This window comes from Musa acuminata, chromosome BXJ1-8 (assembly GCF_036884655.1).
Source record: "Musa acuminata AAA Group cultivar baxijiao chromosome BXJ1-8, Cavendish_Baxijiao_AAA, whole genome shotgun sequence".
NCBI lineage: Eukaryota > Viridiplantae > Streptophyta > Magnoliopsida > Zingiberales > Musaceae > Musa > Musa acuminata.
The window spans coordinates 47,747,077-47,769,710 of NC_088334.1; the positions used below are offsets into that span (position 1 = coordinate 47,747,077).

The 22,634-nt window shown below is 38.7% G+C and overlaps 3 protein-coding genes across 7 annotated transcripts; all 3 read left to right on the forward strand.

The window, feature by feature from the left end:
* Positions 1-1,931: 1,931 nt before the first annotated feature.
* LOC103996150 (protein farnesyltransferase subunit beta) lies at positions 1,932-15,615 on the forward strand. Of its 4 annotated transcripts, XR_672567.3 has the most exons (15): positions 1,932-2,269; positions 3,480-3,566; positions 3,691-3,796; positions 5,047-5,082; positions 6,154-6,236; positions 6,332-6,385; positions 8,897-8,948; positions 9,075-9,139; positions 10,014-10,070; positions 10,175-10,247; positions 13,155-13,241; positions 13,316-13,496; positions 14,166-14,272; positions 14,886-15,184; positions 15,273-15,615. XR_672567.3 is itself a non-coding variant. In XM_009416998.3 (14 exons), the coding sequence occupies exons 1-14, from the start codon at positions 1,941-1,943 to the stop codon at positions 15,120-15,122; spliced, it is 1,554 nt and encodes a 517-aa protein (XP_009415273.2). In that variant the 5' UTR covers positions 1,932-1,940; the 3' UTR covers positions 15,123-15,615. The 4 variants fall into 4 exon arrangements, 3 of the variants coding, with proteins under 3 accessions (XP_009415273.2, XP_064936524.1, XP_064936523.1); XM_009416998.3 differs by having other exon boundaries at positions 14,886-15,615; XM_065080452.1 differs by lacking the exon at positions 15,273-15,615 and having other exon boundaries at positions 14,872-15,114.
* A 386-nt stretch (positions 15,616-16,001) lies between these two features.
* Positions 16,002-18,518, forward strand: LOC103996149 (CASP-like protein 4A2). Its single transcript, XM_009416996.3, has 3 exons — positions 16,002-16,463; positions 16,610-16,745; positions 17,970-18,518. The coding sequence occupies exons 1-3, from the start codon at positions 16,027-16,029 to the stop codon at positions 18,186-18,188; spliced, it is 792 nt and encodes a 263-aa protein (XP_009415271.2). The 5' UTR covers positions 16,002-16,026; the 3' UTR covers positions 18,189-18,518.
* A 1,352-nt stretch (positions 18,519-19,870) lies between these two features.
* Positions 19,871-21,430, forward strand: LOC135588362 (zinc-finger homeodomain protein 5-like). Of its 2 annotated transcripts, XM_065080454.1 has the most exons (2): positions 19,873-20,272; positions 20,373-21,430. In XM_065080454.1, the coding sequence occupies exon 2, from the start codon at positions 20,434-20,436 to the stop codon at positions 21,259-21,261; it is 828 nt and encodes a 275-aa protein (XP_064936526.1). In that variant the 5' UTR covers positions 19,873-20,272; positions 20,373-20,433; the 3' UTR covers positions 21,262-21,430. The 2 variants fall into 2 exon arrangements, with proteins under 2 accessions (XP_064936525.1, XP_064936526.1); XM_065080453.1 differs by having other exon boundaries at positions 19,871-21,430.
* The last annotated feature ends 1,204 nt before the right edge of the window (positions 21,431-22,634 follow it).

The window sequence follows — 22,634 nt, forward strand, 5'->3', positions numbered from 1 at the left end:
TCGCGAGAAGAGCATCGGGTCGCGTGGCCGTGTGCAACACCTACGACCGTAACTCGAATTCGAATTCGAATTCGAACCTGAATCCGAATCCGATAAGCTTATAAGGTTGCAATGGCACTTGTGGCTGGGATAGTTAATCGGATCCAATAAACTAGCAGCGTCCATATAAAAATAAATAAATTAATTAATTAATTTGATATACTGTTATTAAGCTAAGAGTGTGAATGATCAACATAAAAAATGTTACTAAGCATTGATCCAATCCATCCACCGTAGGTAAATTAATGACAAATCCATTTCTGTGACCACAAAATAAGATAGAAGACATAATGAGCTATTAAAATCACCATACGAAATGTCATCATGGTCTATTTCGTTACTTTGAATCCCGCTTTGTGATATAAATAATCTGTAAGGTTCATAAGGTTGTTAATATAAATTCACTATCTTTTTATTTTCTGTAATGTTCGTCGACGATAAATCTTTGCTTTTATTTAGAATGGCATTTGATTGGTCGCAAATGTTTGTAAATAATAATTATAATTGCAGATATTGGAATGCTTACATTTGATTGAATAGACAATGATCATATATGAGACGGAATAATTGGTTGATGGTCATAACGTGTGGAGGACAAATAGGATAAATAACTTAATCCATACGTATAGTGTTTGTTTTTTATGAGGGTAATAATTGCGATAAGACTCGCGTGACATCAGTTGCCCCATATAATGCCTCACGCCTCTGTTGACCTGACAGCACCTGGTTAACGCGGATCGGAACGCCTACCAAGATACATTAACACTCTGCTCAGGCTCGATATCTCACGCCACGCCAACGGCGATGTCAGACGCTGCCAAAAGTATGATCCTGCTCCCTGCGAGCAGGCGCATCAGGCAACGGTAATCCTCACTATAAAAACCCTCGTGCTCTGAGGAAGCAGAGAGGCGGAGGAGAGGACACCAACATAGATAAAAAACCCCATGTGACTATTCACTAACTTGATCGTCGGAGGGGTTGGGTCGAGCTCTCCCGACCCGACCTTTGTGCAGGTGCAAAGGCGGAGGTCTCCCACTGAACGCCCAAACGATGAGCCCCTTCCCGAAGGAAACGACGACCTCGTCCCGATCGGACCAACGCAATCGGCCATCTCAGTAGTCTTGAAAAACATTCCAGGAAGATTCCTCATCATCCGGATCCGAACCAAACCTCGTCGGCCCCAAGACCACGGCTTATAGTTGTTTACCCTAATAGTTTTCTTGCGATATAAAGTATAGTCAATACTTTAGTGAAGTGTTTGCTGCACCTTAGTTAGAAAAAGCCTTCCTTCGCATATGATACATTTGTTCGGAAATATAATATAATGAACTTGATGAGCCATAAACAAACAAATTATCTCCTTGCACGTGATGCGTTCATCCAAACCATATGCACCAAAGGGCTTGATGCATCCGAGTCGAGCAAAACATTCCTCATGCTCAATGCATTTATTTTAAATAAAGATATCTAAAACACTCTATATCTATTATTAATATAAATTAGCAAGTTCGGAAATAAATATTACGCTCCAACATTAACAAACCCTTACCTTGAATTTCAATGGAAACAAATAGTATTATAATTATATGCAACTAATTTAGATTCATCATTCAAAGCTTAGTTCGTTTGGAAAATGATTATGGCATCGAAAGATTGACTATACAAAGTTTGATATAGTTGGATGATTTTGATAGTTAAATTTTAATTTTTATAAAGTTTTATTTTGTATATATGTATATGTATATATATATGGAGGATTTTGAATATAGTTGGAGGGATATAATATTAAAATGTACAAATATAAAATACAAAAAACTCATAAAGAAATTATGCGGTCATCTTCTTTTTATGCGAGGTATCAAACCCGGCATCAAGCAAAAGGCAAAGCAAAAGCGGGTGTGATGCCGCTCCGCATCGCCCACCGACGCAGCGCAGCACCCAAAACAAAAGATCGCCGGATTCGTACTACTACCACTAGGCGAGAAGCGAGGAGAGAAGCTGCCGCCGCCGCCGGTCGTTGTTCCTCCTCCGGTCTTCCAAGAAGCGGTAGCTCCACTCCCATGGAGTCTTCTCCCAACCGCTCCTCCTCCTCCGTCTCCCCGCCGCCGTCTCCCTCCGACCGGCAAGGGAGGCTCACCACGACGCAGCTGGAACAGCTCAGGGTCGAGCAGGAGGTCTACGGGATCTACCGCCTCTTCCATGGCGTCGCCCCCCACACCCGGTCCTTCACGTAAGCCCTCCCCCCTCGATCACTCCTGGGAAACCCTAATTTCGTTCCTGTCGATGTCGAATATTTTCTTCTCCGACGGGTCTGATTGTTCGAGAAAGTGCAGCCGCTGCTGAGTCTTTAACCCTCGCACGCTGAACAGCTACAAGAGACGATTTCGCCGTATTTCTTGCTCGGAAACTGACTAGTTAGATTATTCTCGTTGAGTTAGTTCCACTTACGCGAAATAGGAAATTGTGGTGCCTTCTGGTGTTCGAGATTTATTAACGAGAAAATGGTACGTGCATAAGAAATAGCAATCGACATAGGCAAAGGCAGTTCACATTATGCATGTTCTTAAAGTTAAATATAATTAGAGAAACTTTGCAAAATGGTAGGGTTGTCTGCGAGGGAAGAAATTTGAACTACAAGAATGGAAAGTCAAAATTTATGAGGTAAAGACCTCCTCCTTTCCTGATTCGATGAGACAAGCTCACTAGGATTGTGTTCTTGGCCAATCAAATGGTGGGTGTATATATATAATCTAGGAATCATAATAGTAATACCAACATTATTATTCGATTTAGCCTTTTATATTCCAGAATACTGACACAAATAACCAAAGGCATCTTGTTGGCAACGATTTATATCATAATGAGATGGAAATTAATCAATGTACTTGTCCTCTGTTTGTATTAAAGGTTTGAAGAAATCGTGCTAATAGACTCCATAGACATTTTTAGTAAATTTAGCTTCTCATTGCCAGTGCTTGACACGAAGCTCACCTGCAAACAAAAGAAATTCGTATCACCTGCCTGTAACATGATCTGCCTTTATTTGAAAATTTTCATGCTTCCCAAGCGAACTGCTTGTACACCTGAAATTCACTTATCTGCTGTGATTTACTTGATGGAAATGGAAGAGATGAGAATGGAATTAATTATGAGTATGTGTTGTGTGTATATGACTTACTTGTAATGTAAATATTCTAAAGAGAATTGGCACACTTTAATGTACATAATGGTTCTGCCTCCTTTTCTGCTCATTCCTTTTTTATTTAAGTAAATTGAGGATGGCCATCTTTTTTTTTTTTAAAGGAAATTGATGCTTGTTTAATGCTTATCAATCTTTTGCATTCTTCAAGGTTTGTTTCTTCTATTTGAATGTGCTTCATTGATCTTTTAGTCTAAAAAAAGTTTGGTTGAACCTTTTAACTAAATCAGTAGATGTGCAGGCTAGAACTTTGGCGTGACAAACACATTGAATTTCTAACAAGAGGGCTCAAGCAACTTGGACCAAACTATCATGTGCTAGATGCCAAGTAAGATTTTTGGTAATATATATATGAATGTGTTTTTTACATAGCCATTTTATCTTTAAGTAGAATTTATGGCTTTTATTTCTTATTATATCGATTTGGATTATTTTGTAATTGATAAGTGCAGTCGTCCTTGGCTATGCTATTGGATTATTCACTCAATCACTTTAATGGGAGAATCTGTCAACTCAGAACTTGAAGACAATGTGGTGCAATTTTTGTCCCATTGTGAGGTCTAAATTCTATTCAAAGCCTTCCTTTTTGGCACATTGCCTTCATTTCTTTAGTTTTTATGTATCAATACCATTGATTATGATCCCCAAGAATTCTTATTTGTAAAGCATGATGCAGGAGCTATTTTGTCTAACTTGTATTTAGAATATTTTTGATAATTTATGGGGTTTTTATAAATGTAACAAGTTGCAACATGGTATTATCTTATGTAAGTCTACTTCACCAACCAAGATAGTCCAAGATGAAGAAAAGGAAGAAGAAAATTGAGAAGATATATTTGATTTTGAAGATAACTTTGCAGGAAAGAAAACTAATCCCAACCGAATATCTTGCTGATGGAGGACATCCCTCAAATGAAAAATGGAAGTGCATGCTCTCCTGAACCTATGTAAGGATGATTTATTGATCTTAAATGAAGGAATATGATTTCTTAAAATATAAATTTTCCTTTTCTTTTTCTAGTGGTGGTTCTATTTAAAGAAGGAAAGAATTGGATTAGAAACATGGCTGAATGAATGAACATGTATTTCCCCACATTGTGTGATACTGTGGTTGGTGTGGCACCATATTCTTTTTCTGGTTGGTGTGATTGCACTGTCCACATGTGAGATGTACGGAGATACGACGCACTCATTTCTTGAAGTTTATCCTTGAGCCAGAGTTTGTATTTCTCCCTTGTTTTTCTCTTGTATCTCATCTAATATCTTCTTATTTCCATGCTATAATTAGCAAATCCTAAAAGAAAATTTTCTTTACCCATTCGTGCCTTCAGTATAAGTAATATTGATACCTTTTTATTTGGTACTTTAATCTCAGAAAAGGAAATATTAAATCTGCAATTGTCTTCTAGAAGTGTTCATTCTGTAGATTTTCACCAAACTACACCCTTTAGAATCTCAGTTTACACTTCCTTAGTATGGGAAATTGTATTTTATTTTTTAGGTTCTGCAGAATCTAAACCTGTTATATGCTAGTGTACTTTTCCTTTTTAGATTTTTTTTTCTTCCTATATTGGCTTTAATATTCAGTTAATGGTATTAAATTCTTTGGTAGCTATGTACAACTACAATTTAATGGTTGGTGAAATATTAATTAGCTTACTATAATCTGATTGTTATGGTGATGTTTAACTTGTCTAGTTCCATGCCTTGTTTAGTGTGATGCACAATGTCCTTGAAGAGTTGTCATTGTGGATGATTTAATTACTTTTGAAGTATGAATTGAAATTGTTTTTGTTGCAATCCCACAGGACAAAAATGGTGGATATGGTGGTGGACCAGGGCAGGTTTGTTCTTTCTTATTTTAATTGCTTCTTTTATTAAAACTTGCCTTTGGCTCTGTGACAGTTTGTCGTGTGTACAATCACTGGTAACGTCCTAAGCAATCAACGTATGCTAAGCATACGTGTGATTGGATAAACTACGTTATAAGTTGCACTGGAGAAAATAATTTGTTTATGCCTGCGAGCATATAATGTCTGGAAAGTGCTGAATATTGTGTGAATTTCTCTATTCATGAAAATATCTTAATAGCAACTTAGCATAGGAAGCTGTGACTCAAGAGAAGATAGGTGTAGAAGACTGTGGTGACATAGGGATTAAAAGTGATAGGATGTGATTCTCTTGTCAGTTTATTCTTCAGTTCAAGGATAGTTGGCCTCCCAAGGGTGAAAGAGAGAAAAGAGAGGATTTGTATAGTATTTTAGATAATGTATGGAAGAGTTTTTTGAAATTTTGGAATCCCATATAAATCTATCCGAAGAAAGGTCTAAAATTTTCTGAACATCAATTCTAATAGTTTAAGGACTCTCCCAGCTTTGTTTATGACAATAAGAGGACTTAAAAAAAGGAAAACAACTCACTGTGCTTCAAACTCACATTATCCCCAAGGGACGGGCTTGGATCCTATTGCAGGGCCACATCTTTCAGCTTTATTCCATCTTTCTTCTCGTCTTCATGCGTTGAGGTTGGGCGAGGATGTTGTCCATAATGTACCTGAAATTAAATAAAGTGTAGGGAACTTTATGGCTTCCACGTTGCTCCACAATGTATCAATTAAATCTCACAAACTCTATTAGCATAAGACTACAGGGTCAAGGAGAAAATTTTGCCCCACAACAATTTATTAGTTATTAGTGAGATTTGACTCAGTTGATTTTTGGGCAATCTTTAGCCAATTGGTCACTGTTTCTTTGTATGAGGTGAATTTGAAACAGATGACTCATTGTTACAATTTCTGAGACTCATCGTTGATCTTTTGGTTATATTTGTAATAAGTTCATGTGCAAATTTCTATTTTCAGCATCATCATATTGTTTTAGAATTTCTGACATTTACTAAATCTGTTGCTCTGTTAGATGCCTCATCTTGCAACAACTTATGCTGCTGTTAACACACTTATTACTTTGGGAAGCGAGATGTCGTTGTCATCTATACATAGGTCACTGATCTAACTCTGCATCTTTAGTCGCTTTTTTGTTTGAATTTGTCATTTGAATAGAATCTTACATGATTCAATATCTTTTGAGTGCTCAGAGAAAATATGCTCAAGTTTTTGCTGCAGATGAAAGATTCTTCAGGTGCATTCAGGTTTAATTCATTTATAATTTCTCACAATCATACTTGGATGTATGCAAGTAATATATGTGACGGATTTATGCCTAAGAAATAATTGGACTATGAATCGAGTAATCATAGTTTTTCTTATTGTTCCAATGTCTTGTCTTAAAAAGCCCCTGCTAAGTCAACATTTCACTTCTGGATGCTATTTTATGTTATGCTAGTAACACCTTTGTACGTATATTTATCTCAATCATGTACACAGAGATTCAATGATTGGATTGTATATGTTGAGACTGAAGCGTCAAAAATATGGTGCCAACAACATGGACTTTACAGGAAAGGAAGAATATGCAAAATGATATAGCATCCTCTACTGTTAATTCCGATTATATGAATTGAGATAAATCTAAAAGAATTGTCTTGTTGTTATGTGATTTACAGTGTCTGGATCAAGTAGTTTAGGCACCCAAACTCTCTCTCCGAAGTATTGTTGTAAACTATATTGCTTGTTCATTGTTGAACCTGTACATTAAAGTGTTATATATGTGTTTTTAGCATCAAAAGAGATTGTCTTTGGATTTTACATGACATGATAAATGCACAAAATGGATTGCTTAACGGCCTTTATATTCAAATTTGTTTTCTCTTTATAAGAACATCCAATTAATTTAAACTCTGATGTTATATGTTTAAGATATTTGAATTATGTGATTTACTCAATCTCTATCGCTCAAGTATTGTGGTGCACTATATCTATTGGTACCATGCAGACTGTGGGGACATAGTCTTTATAATCGTAATTATCAAAGAGCATGTATATTTTTAGAATATACTTCAATCGTGAATCATGATCTGCAGTCTACATCACAAGTTGGTTTTGTGTTGGGAGCTTGATTATTTAGTTCACCAATCTGGGTTAGTCACATAGACCTACTGATCATTAGCTATATCATGATCTGTAGTCTGCATCACAAGTTGGTTTTGCTTGGGAGCTTGATTATTTAGTTGACCAGTCTGGGTTAGTTATATGAACCTACTGATTTTTAGCTGTATTTTTAATGGGGCCAGCCTAATATCGCACTTCTTGTAGTCTTTTCAATGTGTTCAACATACTAATAGCACTTACATTAGCCTCTTGCATATTTACAAGTTCTTTCACTTAATAGAGAGCAAAAACTTATCATCTGATTGAAGTTACAGGCTATCAAAGTGATATAGCTATAAAGTGGGATCTTACATACATATGTGAAAGCAAAATGCAGTCTTAGCAATTATGAGCTTTTTCTCAGGGAGGTTACATCAACATGTGTTGCTTGACATAATTAATGTGTTGCTTGATACATCAACATGTGTTACCTTCTTCTTGGAGAGATCAAATAAAGATATTGGTACCATTAATTATAAAGTGGGACCTAGTGTTAAAGAGATATTGTATGCAAGGATCTGCATTAACATATTAGGTATAAGTATGTGTTGCTTGACATTATTTTTACATGGTTACATGATACAACAAAGGTTATTAGTATCTAAAATTTCCATGTCATTCATTTACAACATTTCTTATGGTTTATAGCACATTGATGATTAATGGTTTTCCATATCTTTTCATGATTTTATTTGTAAATTTGCTGAGATGAACTATGTTGTTAAGGACTATGGTAGTAATTAATTGGACATGTGGATATCTAGCATCTTTGTTGATTGAATTCCTGGGTTTCAGACGATATGAAAAATCAAAGGCTGCTAGCAACATTGGAAAGTGGTTGTGAGCAACACTAGAAAGTAGGGTCTTTCTTACTCAAGGAGAACTTGTTACTGATCTTCAGACATAGTGTTGCTTTACCTCTATTGGACATCAAGAAATGGCAGATGTATCCCTGTATCCATCCACTCTCATAGATTTTCCCCCATTGAATCAGGACTTTATATCCTTGTTGGTTCTACTTATATGCTTTGGGTTGCCCCTATAATGTTCTGACCTTTTCGTGTGGTGCTTCGACAATCTATTAACTACTTATTTCAAAACTTCTTTTCAAGTTGCCCTGGTTGGTGGAAATCAAATTATACGGGTAGTTGTAAATGAGTCAGATTAAAGAAATTTCTCAATATATTTTTAGATTGTTTCCATTGTATCTAGGTTCTCTTTTGAGATAGTTTTGAGATGACTTAAACCATTGTCGTCTTGTAGTTTTAGAGTCTGATATTCTGATGTTATGTTTTCCAAAGTTTTAGCGAAACAATGGACAGACATCCATGTAAGGCCTTGGCCTAAATGTATTGGAGCTTAACTGAACTGTATCTCATGCACATTCTAATAACATATTAGTCCAGGAAACATGCTGAACTTGTGGGACACATTATATATACTTTTAAGATGAACTGTCTATCCGGTCACTTTTTTTATCAGATTATCATATAAATGGATCCTCTTTTCTTATGCAATGAACAGTTTTACCTGCTGTTTGCTTCACTGGAATATATGAAGGTTTTACTGATGATTTTGGTTTTCTAGTGATACACATTTTTTAATTTTCTCAGAATGCATAATGGCGGTGAACTTGATGTTCGTGCTTGCTATACGGCAATCTCGGTTAGTTCCCCCTCTTGTTCATATTTCTGTTAATATATGCTAGAAGCTGGAAGAATGTGATGAGCGAAGCATGTTTGTCATTTTACTCCATTTTATTTAAGTTGCTTCAATTCTTTGTGAAACCAGGTTGCTAGTATTCTCAATGTTCTGGATGATGAGCTGGTAACAGATCTTGGAAATTATATTTTGAGGTTGGTCCCTATAACTGGAAATTTTGAGAATTTAAGGCCTCCTATAACTTAAATTTTCAATAATATATAGCATAAAAAAATTTTCATTGCCTTTATATGATGGTGCACACAATGGGGGTTTCTTTTAGGGTTTTACAGTATCGACTGAGCTTTCCGCATAGCTTTTGTGCCCCTTAATATTACCATAGAGGCCACAAATGATGAAAGCCTAAAGCATCCAAGAAATGAAATGTGGATGCTTCTTGGACATGGTTGTAAGCCTTCATTCTTCAATCATGTCATCAATCATGCTAGCAAACCGATACCAGATCTTAGAAAACTTTGAGATATTTAATCAAAATAGTTGATATGCTATAAGAAACTTTTAGCAGTGGTCTCTAAGCATCAATAACAGGTTACATTTAAATTCTAAATGCTTTTGATTTTACAATTTCAATGAACTTCTGTGAGACAGTGATGCTTGACCTTTTAAACAAGCAGAACTACATTATTGACTAGAGGTAGAAGTTTTAGCAGCAAAGGAAACTATGAGTTATGAGCGCTTTGGTCTCTGTTACACTGGGTAAATGAGCCATTCTGAAGAGTAGCTACTCAAGGCAATGGCCTTTTGCATTTCAGTTTTTATTTTCAGAGTGTATTATTATCTCAGGATCTAGCACATGTAGACCTCCTAAATTACAAAGGCTTTATGAAAAAGTCATTGTTTATGAATCATGAGTATTGTGATGCACAATTAATATTGTCGCATGTAAACTACAATGAAATATTTTACCAGTTTCATATTCACTACAAACCCTTTTCTTGTTTTTTTCTACTACTGTTTGCCCCCGGCATATTGAAATGTAGTTGGCGATCAAAATTTTGTTAATTTCAGCTGTCAAACATATGAAGGTGGTATTGCTGGGGAGCCTGGTTCAGAAGCTCATGGGGGGTATGCTTTCTTTAAACAATTACTATTTTTGCTTTGTCATTGTTGGGTTCAAAGTTTCTGAAAAAGAATTATTTACAAGCCCTCAATGTTCCTTTTTCTTAAAGGTACACATTCTGTGGGCTGGCCACAATGATTCTGATTAATGAGGCTGATAAGCTGGATTTGCCTAGTTTAGTTGTAAGGATATTCTCATTTGCTCTTGATGCTTTACCTTAATTTCTGCTCCTATATATTTCAATCCAGAAGCTTATGAATTGTAAATTCAGTATGGTTCCAAGTTTTTGGTTAATCAACAATTTAAATATGTCAGCCTATGAATTGTGAATTCATACTGCCAAAGGTTTTGGTAACTGGCATCTTCAATATTTCAAGTGCTCAAAGTATCTAATAAATAACTGGAACAAACATTTAAAAGATTATGATAAGAATTCATGATGAAACTGTACTTTTTGGATTTGGCATAAATGAATCTCAAGGCATAGTGTGTTTTACTGTCATTATGCTTATGTTGTATTTATACCATGGCAGATGTGTTACTCAATGGCATGAGTTTGGACACATGAAATGGAGCGAAACTAACTTCATCCAATTCTTCCTACATTTTCTGCAATTTAGCAAGTCAATAGTACCATTTCCTAGTTCAAAAGCAAAACTAACTTCATCTGTGTAAGTCTAGAATGGAGCGAAACACCTAAATTGATAAGAATGGAACTTTTCTGACATCAAATGGTGTCTTATTGGGGTGTTTAGCGGATGAAAAGTTTTAAATGTATTTAAATTTGGAATAAGATATGTATATGCGAAACTTGTGTAAATTTGTGCATGTGCAATTTTGTAGATGTTTTCACTTGCATAATCTTAAATGCATTTAATAACTTGAAGCCGATCAGATGTACTAGTGTCTAAGATTGTTTTTCACTTGCATATATGTTGCGATGCTGCTGCATATAATGACACAGCATTGTATCTATCATTTTAACATGCATGCCATGACACCTGTCCTAGATTGTTCATGCAAAGGTCTGGCTTGGTAGGCTAATTTACTGCCCATGCCACTACTAGAAGTTTGGTTAGGGATGGACTGGCATGTAGTGCACACACACCCACATTGTTATTATTGTTGTTCTGGGTCTGCATATGGATGAGCTAAGCATGCATATGTTTAGTTTCTATTTGTGAGGATATTATGTATGCCTTAAGTTCTATTAGTGAATGAAGATAGGCTTTGAATTTCAAGTTTATTGGGTCATAGCTAGGCGAGTGAGCTTGTAATAACTACAAGCTAAATACAAAGTCTGAATCTAAAACTAATTAGCGTACCAAGTTTTGAATATCATCTCATATGTAGGCTTACAAACAAGGGTGTCACGACCCAGGCCTAATGGGTTAATTGGCTTATTAGTTTCGTTTGGTCCAAACCATAAGCCAAAATGTTTAAGCTGAAGTTGATAGTAGTACACTCAACTGACCCTTATAAGCCAATCTTAATCTTACTCACTTCTGATGTGGTACTAATTGGGGTGCTACAATTTCCTCCACTCAAGAGCTTGATGTTTTCGTCAAGGCCTAGCATTGCCCAGATCAAACCACATGTGAGGTGTAGCCTAGTGGTGGCTCCACACCATGACGAGTCTTCTGACTCCATCCAGGTAGTCCTTTCTTATTCGAATCCTCTCATCGTGCCCAAATACTAGGTTGGCTCTGATACCAAATGTTATGATCCAGGCCTGATGGGTTAGTTAGCTTATAAACTTCGTTTGGCCTAAACCACTAGCCAAAATGTTTAAGTTAAGGTTGATAGTACACTCATCAGACTCTTATAAGCCAATCTTAGTCTTACTCACTTTTGATGTGGGACTAATCGGGGTGTTACAAAGGAAGCTTATATTTGCTGGCCCAAAGGCTTCTGGTTAATGAGAAGCTGCATTTTTTTATTATGCAGCAGAGGATGAGGAATCTCCCTGCAAATTATGTGGTATATCTTGTTCTAGTATATCAAGTTGTTAATCTATACACAAGTATAAAGCTTAACCAATCATCCATTCCTAAACATGCATTATCTCTTAACATATGTTTGTTTATTGGTAGTTGAACATGGTTCCTTGATAGTAAGTGCAAGCGGATGTTGATTCTGTGGTCAACTTATAATTTCCATTTAGTAACAGAAGAATTTTGGATATTTGTGCAATGACTAGCATGCTTATTTATCAAGGTTTTAAATGAATGGAATATATTTGTAGTTGATTAAGATCAAGGATTGAAATTTCGTACTGTATCAAAGTTTTGAGATTCGCTTGGTACGATACGATACTATATATTGAGCGGTATATTTCGGTGTACCATTCAGTGTAAACAGAAAAAAAAAAAATATATATATATATATATATATATATATATATATATATATATATATATATATATATATATATATATATATATATATATATAAGTAAAAAGAAGGGCGACTCCCTCGTCGCCCTTTTTGGTGCGTGGCTCGATTTCTTCTCCCCACACAGGTAGAAAAACGAGGTGACATTGCCTTTTTACTTATATATATATATATATAAGTGAAAAAAAAGGCGATGTCGCCTCTTTTCTGCCCTTGCGGAGAGAAGGTGGGAAGAAGAAACCATTTCTTTCTCCCTGCGCAAAAAAGGGCGACAAGGAGACGTCGCCGCCTCAGACAAGGAGGGAGAGCGACACCAGATCTCCAAGTTCTCCTCTTCTTCTTCCTCTTCTTTCTTCTCCCTTGGCTAATACCATCCGGTACCAGGTGGTAATGGGGCGGAAACAACCCCAATCGACAGTATTGCTCGATAGCGGGTGATCCACGTACCGGTCTACTGGTGGACCAATATGTACCTCCTAGTACGGGCAGTATTATTCGGAATTAAAAACCTTGATTAAGATGTTATCCAGTGTATTGAGCTCAGCAAGTTGAGTTGCAAGTTCTAACATCACTTGTCATTGATATTTATGAAAATTGATTTGAATTCTCTATTGCAAGATGCCTATTTGTTTGGTGTTTGTGTTGTACTTCTAGACTTGGGGTCCTAAGAGTGTCTACATGCAATGTATAATTAGGACTGGGTAGCATCTCGTCAAGGAGTGGAGTGTGGCTTTCAAGGGCGAGTAAATAAGTTGGTTGACGGTTGCTACTCCTTTTGGCAAGTAATTATCTTTCTTTTTTCTATAGTTATTTTCTTAATCATCCAAATTAGAGTTAAAATTTTAAATTTTACTAGGGAGGTGTTCTTGCTTTGGCACAAAGGCTATTGCCGATTGTTCACAAACAGCTGGAGTCCTCTTTTATCAGTGGAGTGCAGGCATCTGCTGAGTGTAAGAAATCATGTAATTTCACTGCAGAGGAAACTGGCCAAGATGAAAACTTATGCAGAGCTGGGACTTCTCATCCTGAAAATGAAGGTAGACTTATAAAGCTGTTGAAATTGCAAGCATTCTTATTTGTAACTGCTTCAATCATATGAATTGAATGCTTTAAAAGGCTATGTAAGTATATAATTCTTTTTCCTGACATGATTCAGAAATGCCTGGTTATCTAACTGCCAGCTATATAATGATGACCAAGGACAAAATCAACTTTTTTTAATTAGAGCTAACTTGAACCATTAGATTGCTAATGAGATATGGGGATCCTGTTAATATATGTTATAATGAAACAAGTTATAATATGTTTATCTTGGCATGTTTGTATTATCTACTGTTTGTAATCAACTGATAACTGGAGATATTTAGCATATGGCATATGCAGTCTGTTGCATGAGTACTAAGAATGTGAACTGTGCTAGTTCAAAATCCTTCGTAGTATTCTTTCATACAGGAGAGTTCTGAAAGAAATGAGAATTATGTTCTGCTGATCATGCCATGATTTCCCTTCCTGTTCTTTTCTTCTTTTTTTTCTCTGTTAGGGGCTGTACTTGCATTCATCAGTATGAATCATATATATTCTGTACAATTGAGTAGATACTGATACTTTATTTTTGTATTTTTTATTTGCTGTTGCATTTCATTAAACTACTTTGCTTACTTGGCATTTTGGTGTGCTGACTTGGTAGTGGAATGATCTTGAAACAGGAGAAGAACTTTCAGATTTTGGTTTTTCTTTTATAGGAAGACATACTGAATGTGGCCCTTTATTCCATAGTATCGCTTTGCAGCAATATATACTCCTATGTTCCCAGGTATGTACTGGATAATGAAGAAAACTCTGTATCCAGTTTATTCAAAAGTTTAATTCTAAAACTAATGCATAATGGGATTCAAGAGCTATTTTAAGGTTTTTTGTTATAGAACTTGGGAAGTTTTTATCAATTAGATCACACTCTTAACATGTCCTTGTTATGAAAATCATCAGCAATTAGCCTCATGTCCAACTTCATCATTAGGATTTAGCAAGTGTTCCATCTATTTTTGGTACAGAGGATTTAATTGACGGTTTTATATCTTGTGCAAAATTTGGAAATTGAAATCATCTTTTTGCATGTTATTTTTCTGATTCTTTTTCCTAACATGTTTTGGGAGATTCTGTCAAGAATAAACTAGGGTTTTGTTAGCTTTGTCAAGTTATGGAAGCATCTTGATATTTTCTTTTAAATAGAAGGGAAGTGCAGGTTGTTTAGTAGTTGTGCAGGTTCTTTTAGTTTTATGGTTGTGATGATAGTATAGACGGTCTTGTTTCATATGTTATCAGAAGCGCAAATTCTTGCTTAGTTTTGTTTACCATATGCTTGTGTTCACTGGCGTCTCTTGTTCATCTTTCCAATATTTGAAACACCTAAAGCATTGCATCTGTAGGTGCTTGAGGGAGGATTCAGGGACAAGCCTGGCAAGCAGCGGGACTTCTACCACTCATGCTACTGCCTAAGTGGTCTGTCCGTGTCTCAGTATAGCTGGTCAAAAGATGATGGTGGACCTCCATTAACGAGTGCAGTGTTGGGTCCCTACACTAACCTGTTGGAGCCAGTCCATCCTCTCTATAATGTTGTTCTCCATAAATACTACAAATCACATGAATTCTTCTCAACTCTCTGATCATCAAGGTTATCCCTTCAAACCTCTGCAGCACACAATATAATGAAGAGCCCAACTATCATGTAAGCAATCCTTCCAGAGTCGTGCTTCCTCGTCGTGCCTGGAAGAATGGTCTCTCTTTACTTATAAAGATATCGATTCTTGTACCAGGAGCAGTGGAGTTCTTTTTTTCCTAGTCAAAAGTATGAGATGGTTAATATTCTGCATGTCATGGCTTTCCACAGCAAAAGAAAGCCTCGGGCACGGAGGAAAAGTAGCTAATTGTATCTGCACCTGATTACCGGGGATTTATAGGGTGAGGAGAAAGCATAGGTTCCTAACCATTGCTTTATCATGCCCCCAACGTGCACTGCTATTTCTTGTTGATGTTGAATTACCAAACCTGAACCCTCCACATTAATATTGGCTCCAATGTCGAGCATGACAATATATTCATTCATGATGAAGTGTATGTTTTAACAAGATTTGATAGTTTGATTTTGTTTATTATCTACTTTCATGGAATCAGTCTGTGTAAAGCATTTGGTAAGCATTAGTGTTGACAATTTACAAGCAAAGTTGACATTGTTCTCCAAGATTTACAACTAGTAGGGAATTGGAGTGGAAAGAGCAAGACTCATGAGACAAATATTGTCATCTTTTCCAACAATAAAACAATAATATATATTACATCCGCAATTAATTTCTTATTGTATCTTAAAATTTCAAACTGTCGAATAGGGAATTTAGGCAATGATCAGTTAGAAAAGCTGTAACTGACTCAATAAATTGCCATCATAATTTAATCCAATTCTAAACTTTTCTTAATCCGATTTATGTCGAGTAAATTTACTTTATTCTCTTTAGTGCATTTCCTTCGTTGAGATTCGTGTTTAGGCCAGAAAAATATACTCCATTTCTCCCGATGAGTTACACCGTAGATGGTAGTCTCTCAATGCCTCTCCAATTCCCTTCTCTTCTCCTCCGGGCACGCTTTGAAGTGAGGCCGATGAGTTCCCCCGAGCGATCGCCACCGCCTCCGCCTCACAACACCCCCGAGAGGCCGGAGTCCCCGAAGCCGGCGGTCACGGCGCTGGCGGTGGCTGGCCGGCTGAGCCTGGACGAGTTAGCCGTCATGGTGAGTGTTGTCGATGGCGGGGAGGGTGGCGGCCGTGTCTCGAGGAAGGGGGAGAATGGTCTCAGGGCGGTGCCGTGGAGCCTGCGGCGACGGGCGGTGATGAGGGCGGCGCTCGGACTTAGGGTCTCCGCTGCGTTACTGTGTCTCGTGTCGTTCTCGGTCATGGTTGCAGACAACACCGAGGGGTGGGCCGGCGACTCCTTCGGCCGATACAGCGAGTACCGGTACGAACCGATGTTTTCCTCCATTCGAGAGCTTCTAGCTGATGGTCCGTCCCACCTAAAATGTGGTCTCGTCTTTTGGATCTTTGCTGAGGTTTATATGTCGCGATATCGAGCGGTGTTCGTCTCTTGTTGTTTGGTGGCTGCAGGTACTTGGTTTCTGTCACTGCGATTGCTTTCGGCTACTCAGCGTTCCACATTTACGCGAAGGTCCACCAAGTGATCCTTAAGAAATACATCATCCGCAGTCCGATCAATTACTACTTCGACCTCACAATGGATCAGGTGGGTATAAATCTCGTTCTCCTATATATATATATAATATTATATTATCTGAATTCACTGTTTAGAAGATCATATAATCTATGTGCTGTTTTAGGACTTGCGTTTATGTTGGAGAATGTGAGGCAAATGACATCAAGAAGCCTTGTTTACTTGTTGACATCACCAGTCAGGTCATGAATTCCTTGTGTTGATTTTATTTTCTTGGACTGGTGAATGTCGACCACTTATACTATACACCGAATACAGTTCTTCAGTTCAGTTCGTTTTTCTAATACAAATCTCATCTCTAATTAAAAAGAATCAAGTAGCCTTGCTTTCCTTTAGTTCGGGTAACCTCTAAGATCATTAAAGATCAAAATTTTGTGGCCATTCCATCGGTTATAACTTGTCAAAGGATAATTGTTTGGCTGTATGGCTGTGTTATCTTCGGGGGTCAGAGATTCTAAGAGACAAAAGAAAACTGAAGTTTTTCATTTCATTTGAACCAGACCAAGATAGGCCCATAATCTAATTTGATGCTTCTGTTTTGCTCATGAGAGAAAAAGAAGCATAAATGGGTTTTTAAGTAGGTAGGACATCCAAAGGGTGTATAAAGCCTCTAGTTAAACATAGTCACTGTCCATAGCGTATTTTAACAATGTCCTTTAAGCTACAATACTAGGTTTATAACTATAACATTACTAAGACTGGAAATCCATTCCCTGTCAATTAATATGACATTGACCTAATTATGATGGACAAAGTCTTCAGAGCGGTTTACACTTTGCTTATGATACTACTGATGCTGAGCAGAGTCTGGTATTGTGAACTACTTTTTCAGTCTCAACATGAGCTTTTGTATATTGTATCTTCTGGTTTATATTTTTTTGAAGTTAGAAGTAGATGAATTATAGGTTTGTTAAGTCCTTTATGCTTCATGCTCTCTTGATACAGTGTGTATACTCTCTTGATTTGTTAAGTCCTTTGTTAAGTAGATGAATTATAGGTTTGTTATATTAACCATGGGACAAGATACAGTGTGTATACTCTCTTGATTTGGTTTGGAGACAGAAGTTCAGGTACCCCGTGTTCTTTTTTATGTCATCTCAAAGGTAATATAACATGTCAAAGTGCCAAAATTGCAAAATATCTCTTTGATCGAAGCATTCCTGAATCAAAAGCTGTAACTATCTTGAGTGTTTTAAGCATCAATTGAATCTGTTCCTGAAGTTTTGCTTGTTGCAGATACTGGCTTACCTTCTGATTGCTGCATCCTCTGTGGCTGCCTCCCGTAATGATCTTTGGATGTCTAGATTCGGAAGTGATGAATTCATGGACATGGCAAATGTGTCTATTGCCATCTCATTCCTAGCTTTTGTTGCCCTCGCTTTGAGTGCACTCATCTCGGCGCACAATTTCTTTCGTCGGAGTTCTGGTGTCACATCACAGATGGAACACCTATGATGCTATGCTGCACAAAATTAATATAAATAGATCTACTTTGTCCAATTATCATGGAAGATGGACTTTTTGAATCACTTGTTCCAGTCATATGCAAAAGCTTAGGAGTGGAAGAATGTTGGATGAATTGTCTTAAAGGTTGCCATATGTTGTCTGTTGGCATCTGTTCTTGCTCAGCCCGTCACAGCTAAGCTGAAGGTTGGATGCGACGTCATATCCTAGAAATGTTCTACATGTAAAATACATAAACCAAAGTATTGTGGGATTGGATGATCTGTCGGTGTTCTTCCGACATAATGTTTGCTCGTTACCAATCCGTTTTCCTTTTGTGTAGATTTTTATTGCATTGCACATGGTTACGAGGATGTATGAACATGTGATATGAGCGCGAGGCATGACTTCTCTCACATTTTTTGGCAGTACTAGCAATTGGAGGAAGTTGGCGTCCATCTCTATCACCAAGTTAAGAGGAAGATGTTGGGGTAGTCGTTGCCATGATCTTTCTTTTATAGAACATGACCTCCTCATGGTGTATATATATATATATTCTTGTAATGAAGTTTAACCAAGTAGTGCTTTCCCTGATGCTTAACAGTACTGTTCTTGATTCTTCAGATGGATTTAGGATCCACCAGCTCCAATCTTTGGAAGCCATGACTCTGCCTCATCTTTTAAGTATTGTAGGCTCCTGAATACACTGTACTTTTTTTTTTTTCTCCCTCCTTCCAAATAATATCATATCAGATACGGATTGTATCTGTTATATGATTCATTGAACCTCCCACCTTCATTTCATGTTTATTTAATTTTTTATTTGAATTTTTGAAACTTGATTTGGGAATTTTGTAAGTCAAAGTTGATATGTTTATGGGTTGACCCTATAATGGAGTTTAACATAGGTCATTTATGAGTGTAATATCATGAAAAATTATCTAATTCACCTTAATCTCTCAACATGGTAGATAAATATTACACAAATAGTGATTTCATTATTTTTTTAATTTTAGGTGATTTTAATATTTTAAAGTCAAATTTAGGTAGATTCACATTTAAGAACAAGGATATGTCAGCTTAGGGGTGTCCACACCCAACTTCTGGTAGATGCCTATAAAGTAGGATTTTTATTTTTGGTGAATTACCCAATATTTTTTTAACCCAAATCGAATTCAATGCTATCTTAAAAGCATTTTCCATCTCAAGTAAGAACAGAAAGGCTCCGATTTTGATCTCATGTACGATGCACGGGCTTTAACGTATTAGTGTGTTGATTTGATTCCCGGACGGAGCAGCGGTGCGCTATGCTATCTCAGCCAACAAATCAGCGAGCCAATTAGTCCACCACAAAGGTAAAGTTGAAGACAGCCATGGAGGAGGAGCAATGTAGGTGAGAAGAAGAAAGCGATGTGAAAAAGATGGCGAGGTTGGCTCCGGTAAAATGAAGGAAAGAGAAAGAGTTTTAGTGCTGCAGTCTGACACACCAACAAGACTGATGTGGTTGAAGACAGTGAAGGACCCACTCCCTTTCAATTCGCCAACCCTTCCAATTCAATCAACACAGAGACAAGTGAGAGAGAGAGAGGATTCTGTGGTGCACCGTAGAGATAGTGTAGATAAGGGTTAAGGGATGGAGACATGGAGACCACACATGAATGCAAGCTACAGAGAGAGAGAGAGGGAGGGAGAGAGGTATGACATGGAGCGATACGTATAAGAAGAAGAAGAAGAAGAAGAAGAAGAAGAAGAAGAGATGGATGGTAGGAAATCCAACCCCAGTATTACTCATTGCCACTCCCTTCTCATCTTTCACACTGTTTGTTTCACCCCCACACCCAAATCACATTAGCTGCTGACCGCTTCAGTGCTGCACGTTCTCGACCTGTCCCTCTCATCTCATCTGTGCTCTTTTCAGTGTGCAATAAGAGCTTCAACAGTGTCCCTTCCCTCTGTTGGGTTCTCCTTCTCTTATGGATGCTGTGGAAGATGAAATCTAGGTAGAGGAGGAGAGCTGGGATTTATGGAATATAAGAACCAAGCTGCTGTTGTCGATGAGGAGGAGGAGATAGAGCTACCTTCTTCCACATCTCTAGGTTACAATCCTCCTCCTCCTCCTCCTCCTCCTCCTATTAGAGGATCAGCTTTCTCCAAACCCGTCCTCAATCCTTTTTCCTCTCTGATCTCCCCCAGCAGAGGAGGAGGAAGTGGAAGTGGCTCATCAGCTGCTAGGAATTCCGGTTTCTATGGAATCACCATGCCATCATCGGTTCACCCAACTACAGCTGCTGCTGTAGATCACCAAGCCTCTCTGTCTGTTGTGAGGAACTCCGATCCGGTTGCAGTCGGTGGTGCAACTACACCTGACTCCAAATCTACCGCCGCGGCTAGGAACTTGACGTCCGCTGCCACGGCCGATGTCTCCGTCAGGTACAAAGAATGTCTCCGCAATCACGCGGCCGGCATCGGCGGCCACGTCCTCGATGGCTGTGGCGAGTTCATGCCGGAGGGCGAGCCGTCCACGCCCGGGGGGCTGAAGTGCGCGGCCTGCGGCTGCCACAGGAGCTTCCACCGCAAGGAGACCGACGGTGACAACGAGGCTACTGACCCCTACTACCGAGTCGCCGCCCGTCCTGCTCTCCTCCTCCCTCCTCCTCCCCAACACCACCACCACCACAAGCAATTCCCCTTCGGTTCTCCCACCACGCCTTCCTCCGCCCTCGTGGCCTTCGGAGGCAACGCCAGCGCGAGCGGGGGGACGACAACGGAGTCATCGAGCGAGGAGAGGATCAATGCCGGGGCGCCGACGCCGGCCACCGCGCAGAGGAAGCGGTTCCGGACCAAGTTCACGGTGGAGCAGAAGGAGAAGATGCTGGCTTTCGCGGATCGGGTGGGGTGGAGGATTCAGAAGCAAGACGAGGCTCAGGTCCAGGAATTCTGCGCCAAGGCCGGGGTGAGGAGGCAGGTCTTGAAGGTCTGGATGCACAACAACAAGCACTTGTTCAAGAAGCAGCAGCAACCAGCAAGCGAGGATGAACCCTCGGCACAGCAGCACCTGCATCAACCGCACCCGCCTCAAGATTGACAGCAGCAGCAGCAGCTTGTGAGGGCCATGATCCTGTCCTCTTCTCAATTTATGTCGTTGTGTTGCTAGGGTTTACGAGGGAGTGGAGGAGGCATGGAGAAGAAGGGAAATGAAACATCTGTATTCCACTTGTTGGTTTTCTGATTCGAGCTGCGCTTTTCTTCTTCCATCCTTTTGCATCATCATCATCATCATCTTCAACTCGCATTGGTGCTATTCTTTCCTTGGTTTTTTGCTTTCTGTGAAGGAGAAGGCGATGTGGTTGATGATCTTACAGAAGATCTCTTCTTCCTCCACTAAACTCCAACATTTCCAGCTGCAAGACACAGCAAGTCGGACCTTTGCATCCGTAGAATCCTCCGGATCCAAGTCCACAGGATTTCACAGTGCATGCATGAATGATCATGTTATCTTCCTTTGCGTCAACAACATACAATAGCGGCAATGATCATGCAAAACACTGCACTCCTGTGCAGTTCTTCACTTGCAGTGTAAACCAAGATCACCAGCATCATGTTTGTCCTTGTTCCTGTTGCATTAAAGATGCATGGTTGAGGCCATATGGCAGTCTCACTTTTTCTGGACACGTTGTCTTTTCTTCATGTTTGTACTGCCCGTGGCATTGGGATGAGATTAGAAATTAAAGCAAAGCATCGTCGTCGCATCTTTTACATGACTGATGTATTATTAATTAAGCTCGTCCTCCTCCTTTACCTGTGCAGTACTCCTTCCCGAATGAGACCTTTCATTGTTGGACCATGCTAATGAGCACATTGATTGGATCAAACCCCTCCCCCCCCCCCTTTCTCTTTTGTGATTTATGGATGCGCCTCGATCAATAAGGAAGACGAAGCCGTCTCACCGGTGTCTACCATCCATGCTCACCGTGACATCAACGCCCACATGCTTCCCGAATCCAAGCATGACATTAGCATGGCCATCTCCTCCTCCTGCTTTCCACCTAAAAGCACGTGCACACGCAACAGAGGCTCGACCTGCCAACATCGATGACGACATGGACCAGCTTATCACCTGCAGGTCGCCACCGACCTCATCACGTACTCACCAAACCGTCCGAGTCCTCTTGTCGGTACGTCTGAATCGGACCCGACCGCCCGGTCCAACCAGAGATTTGGAAATCAGCCTACGCTGTCCGGCCCACTTTAAGTCCGATTAGGTTACATGTGAATCAGATTTGATTCGTATAACTACAGATAGGAGTTTTATGTCGATATAATTGATGAGCAGTAAATACACAATAAATACATTCTATTGGTTTCACATCCAAAGTGAATATGAATAATAAATATATTATTTTTTAAATTTAAATTTAAATTAATGATTTAAATGTTGATAGATTAATCATTTCATCA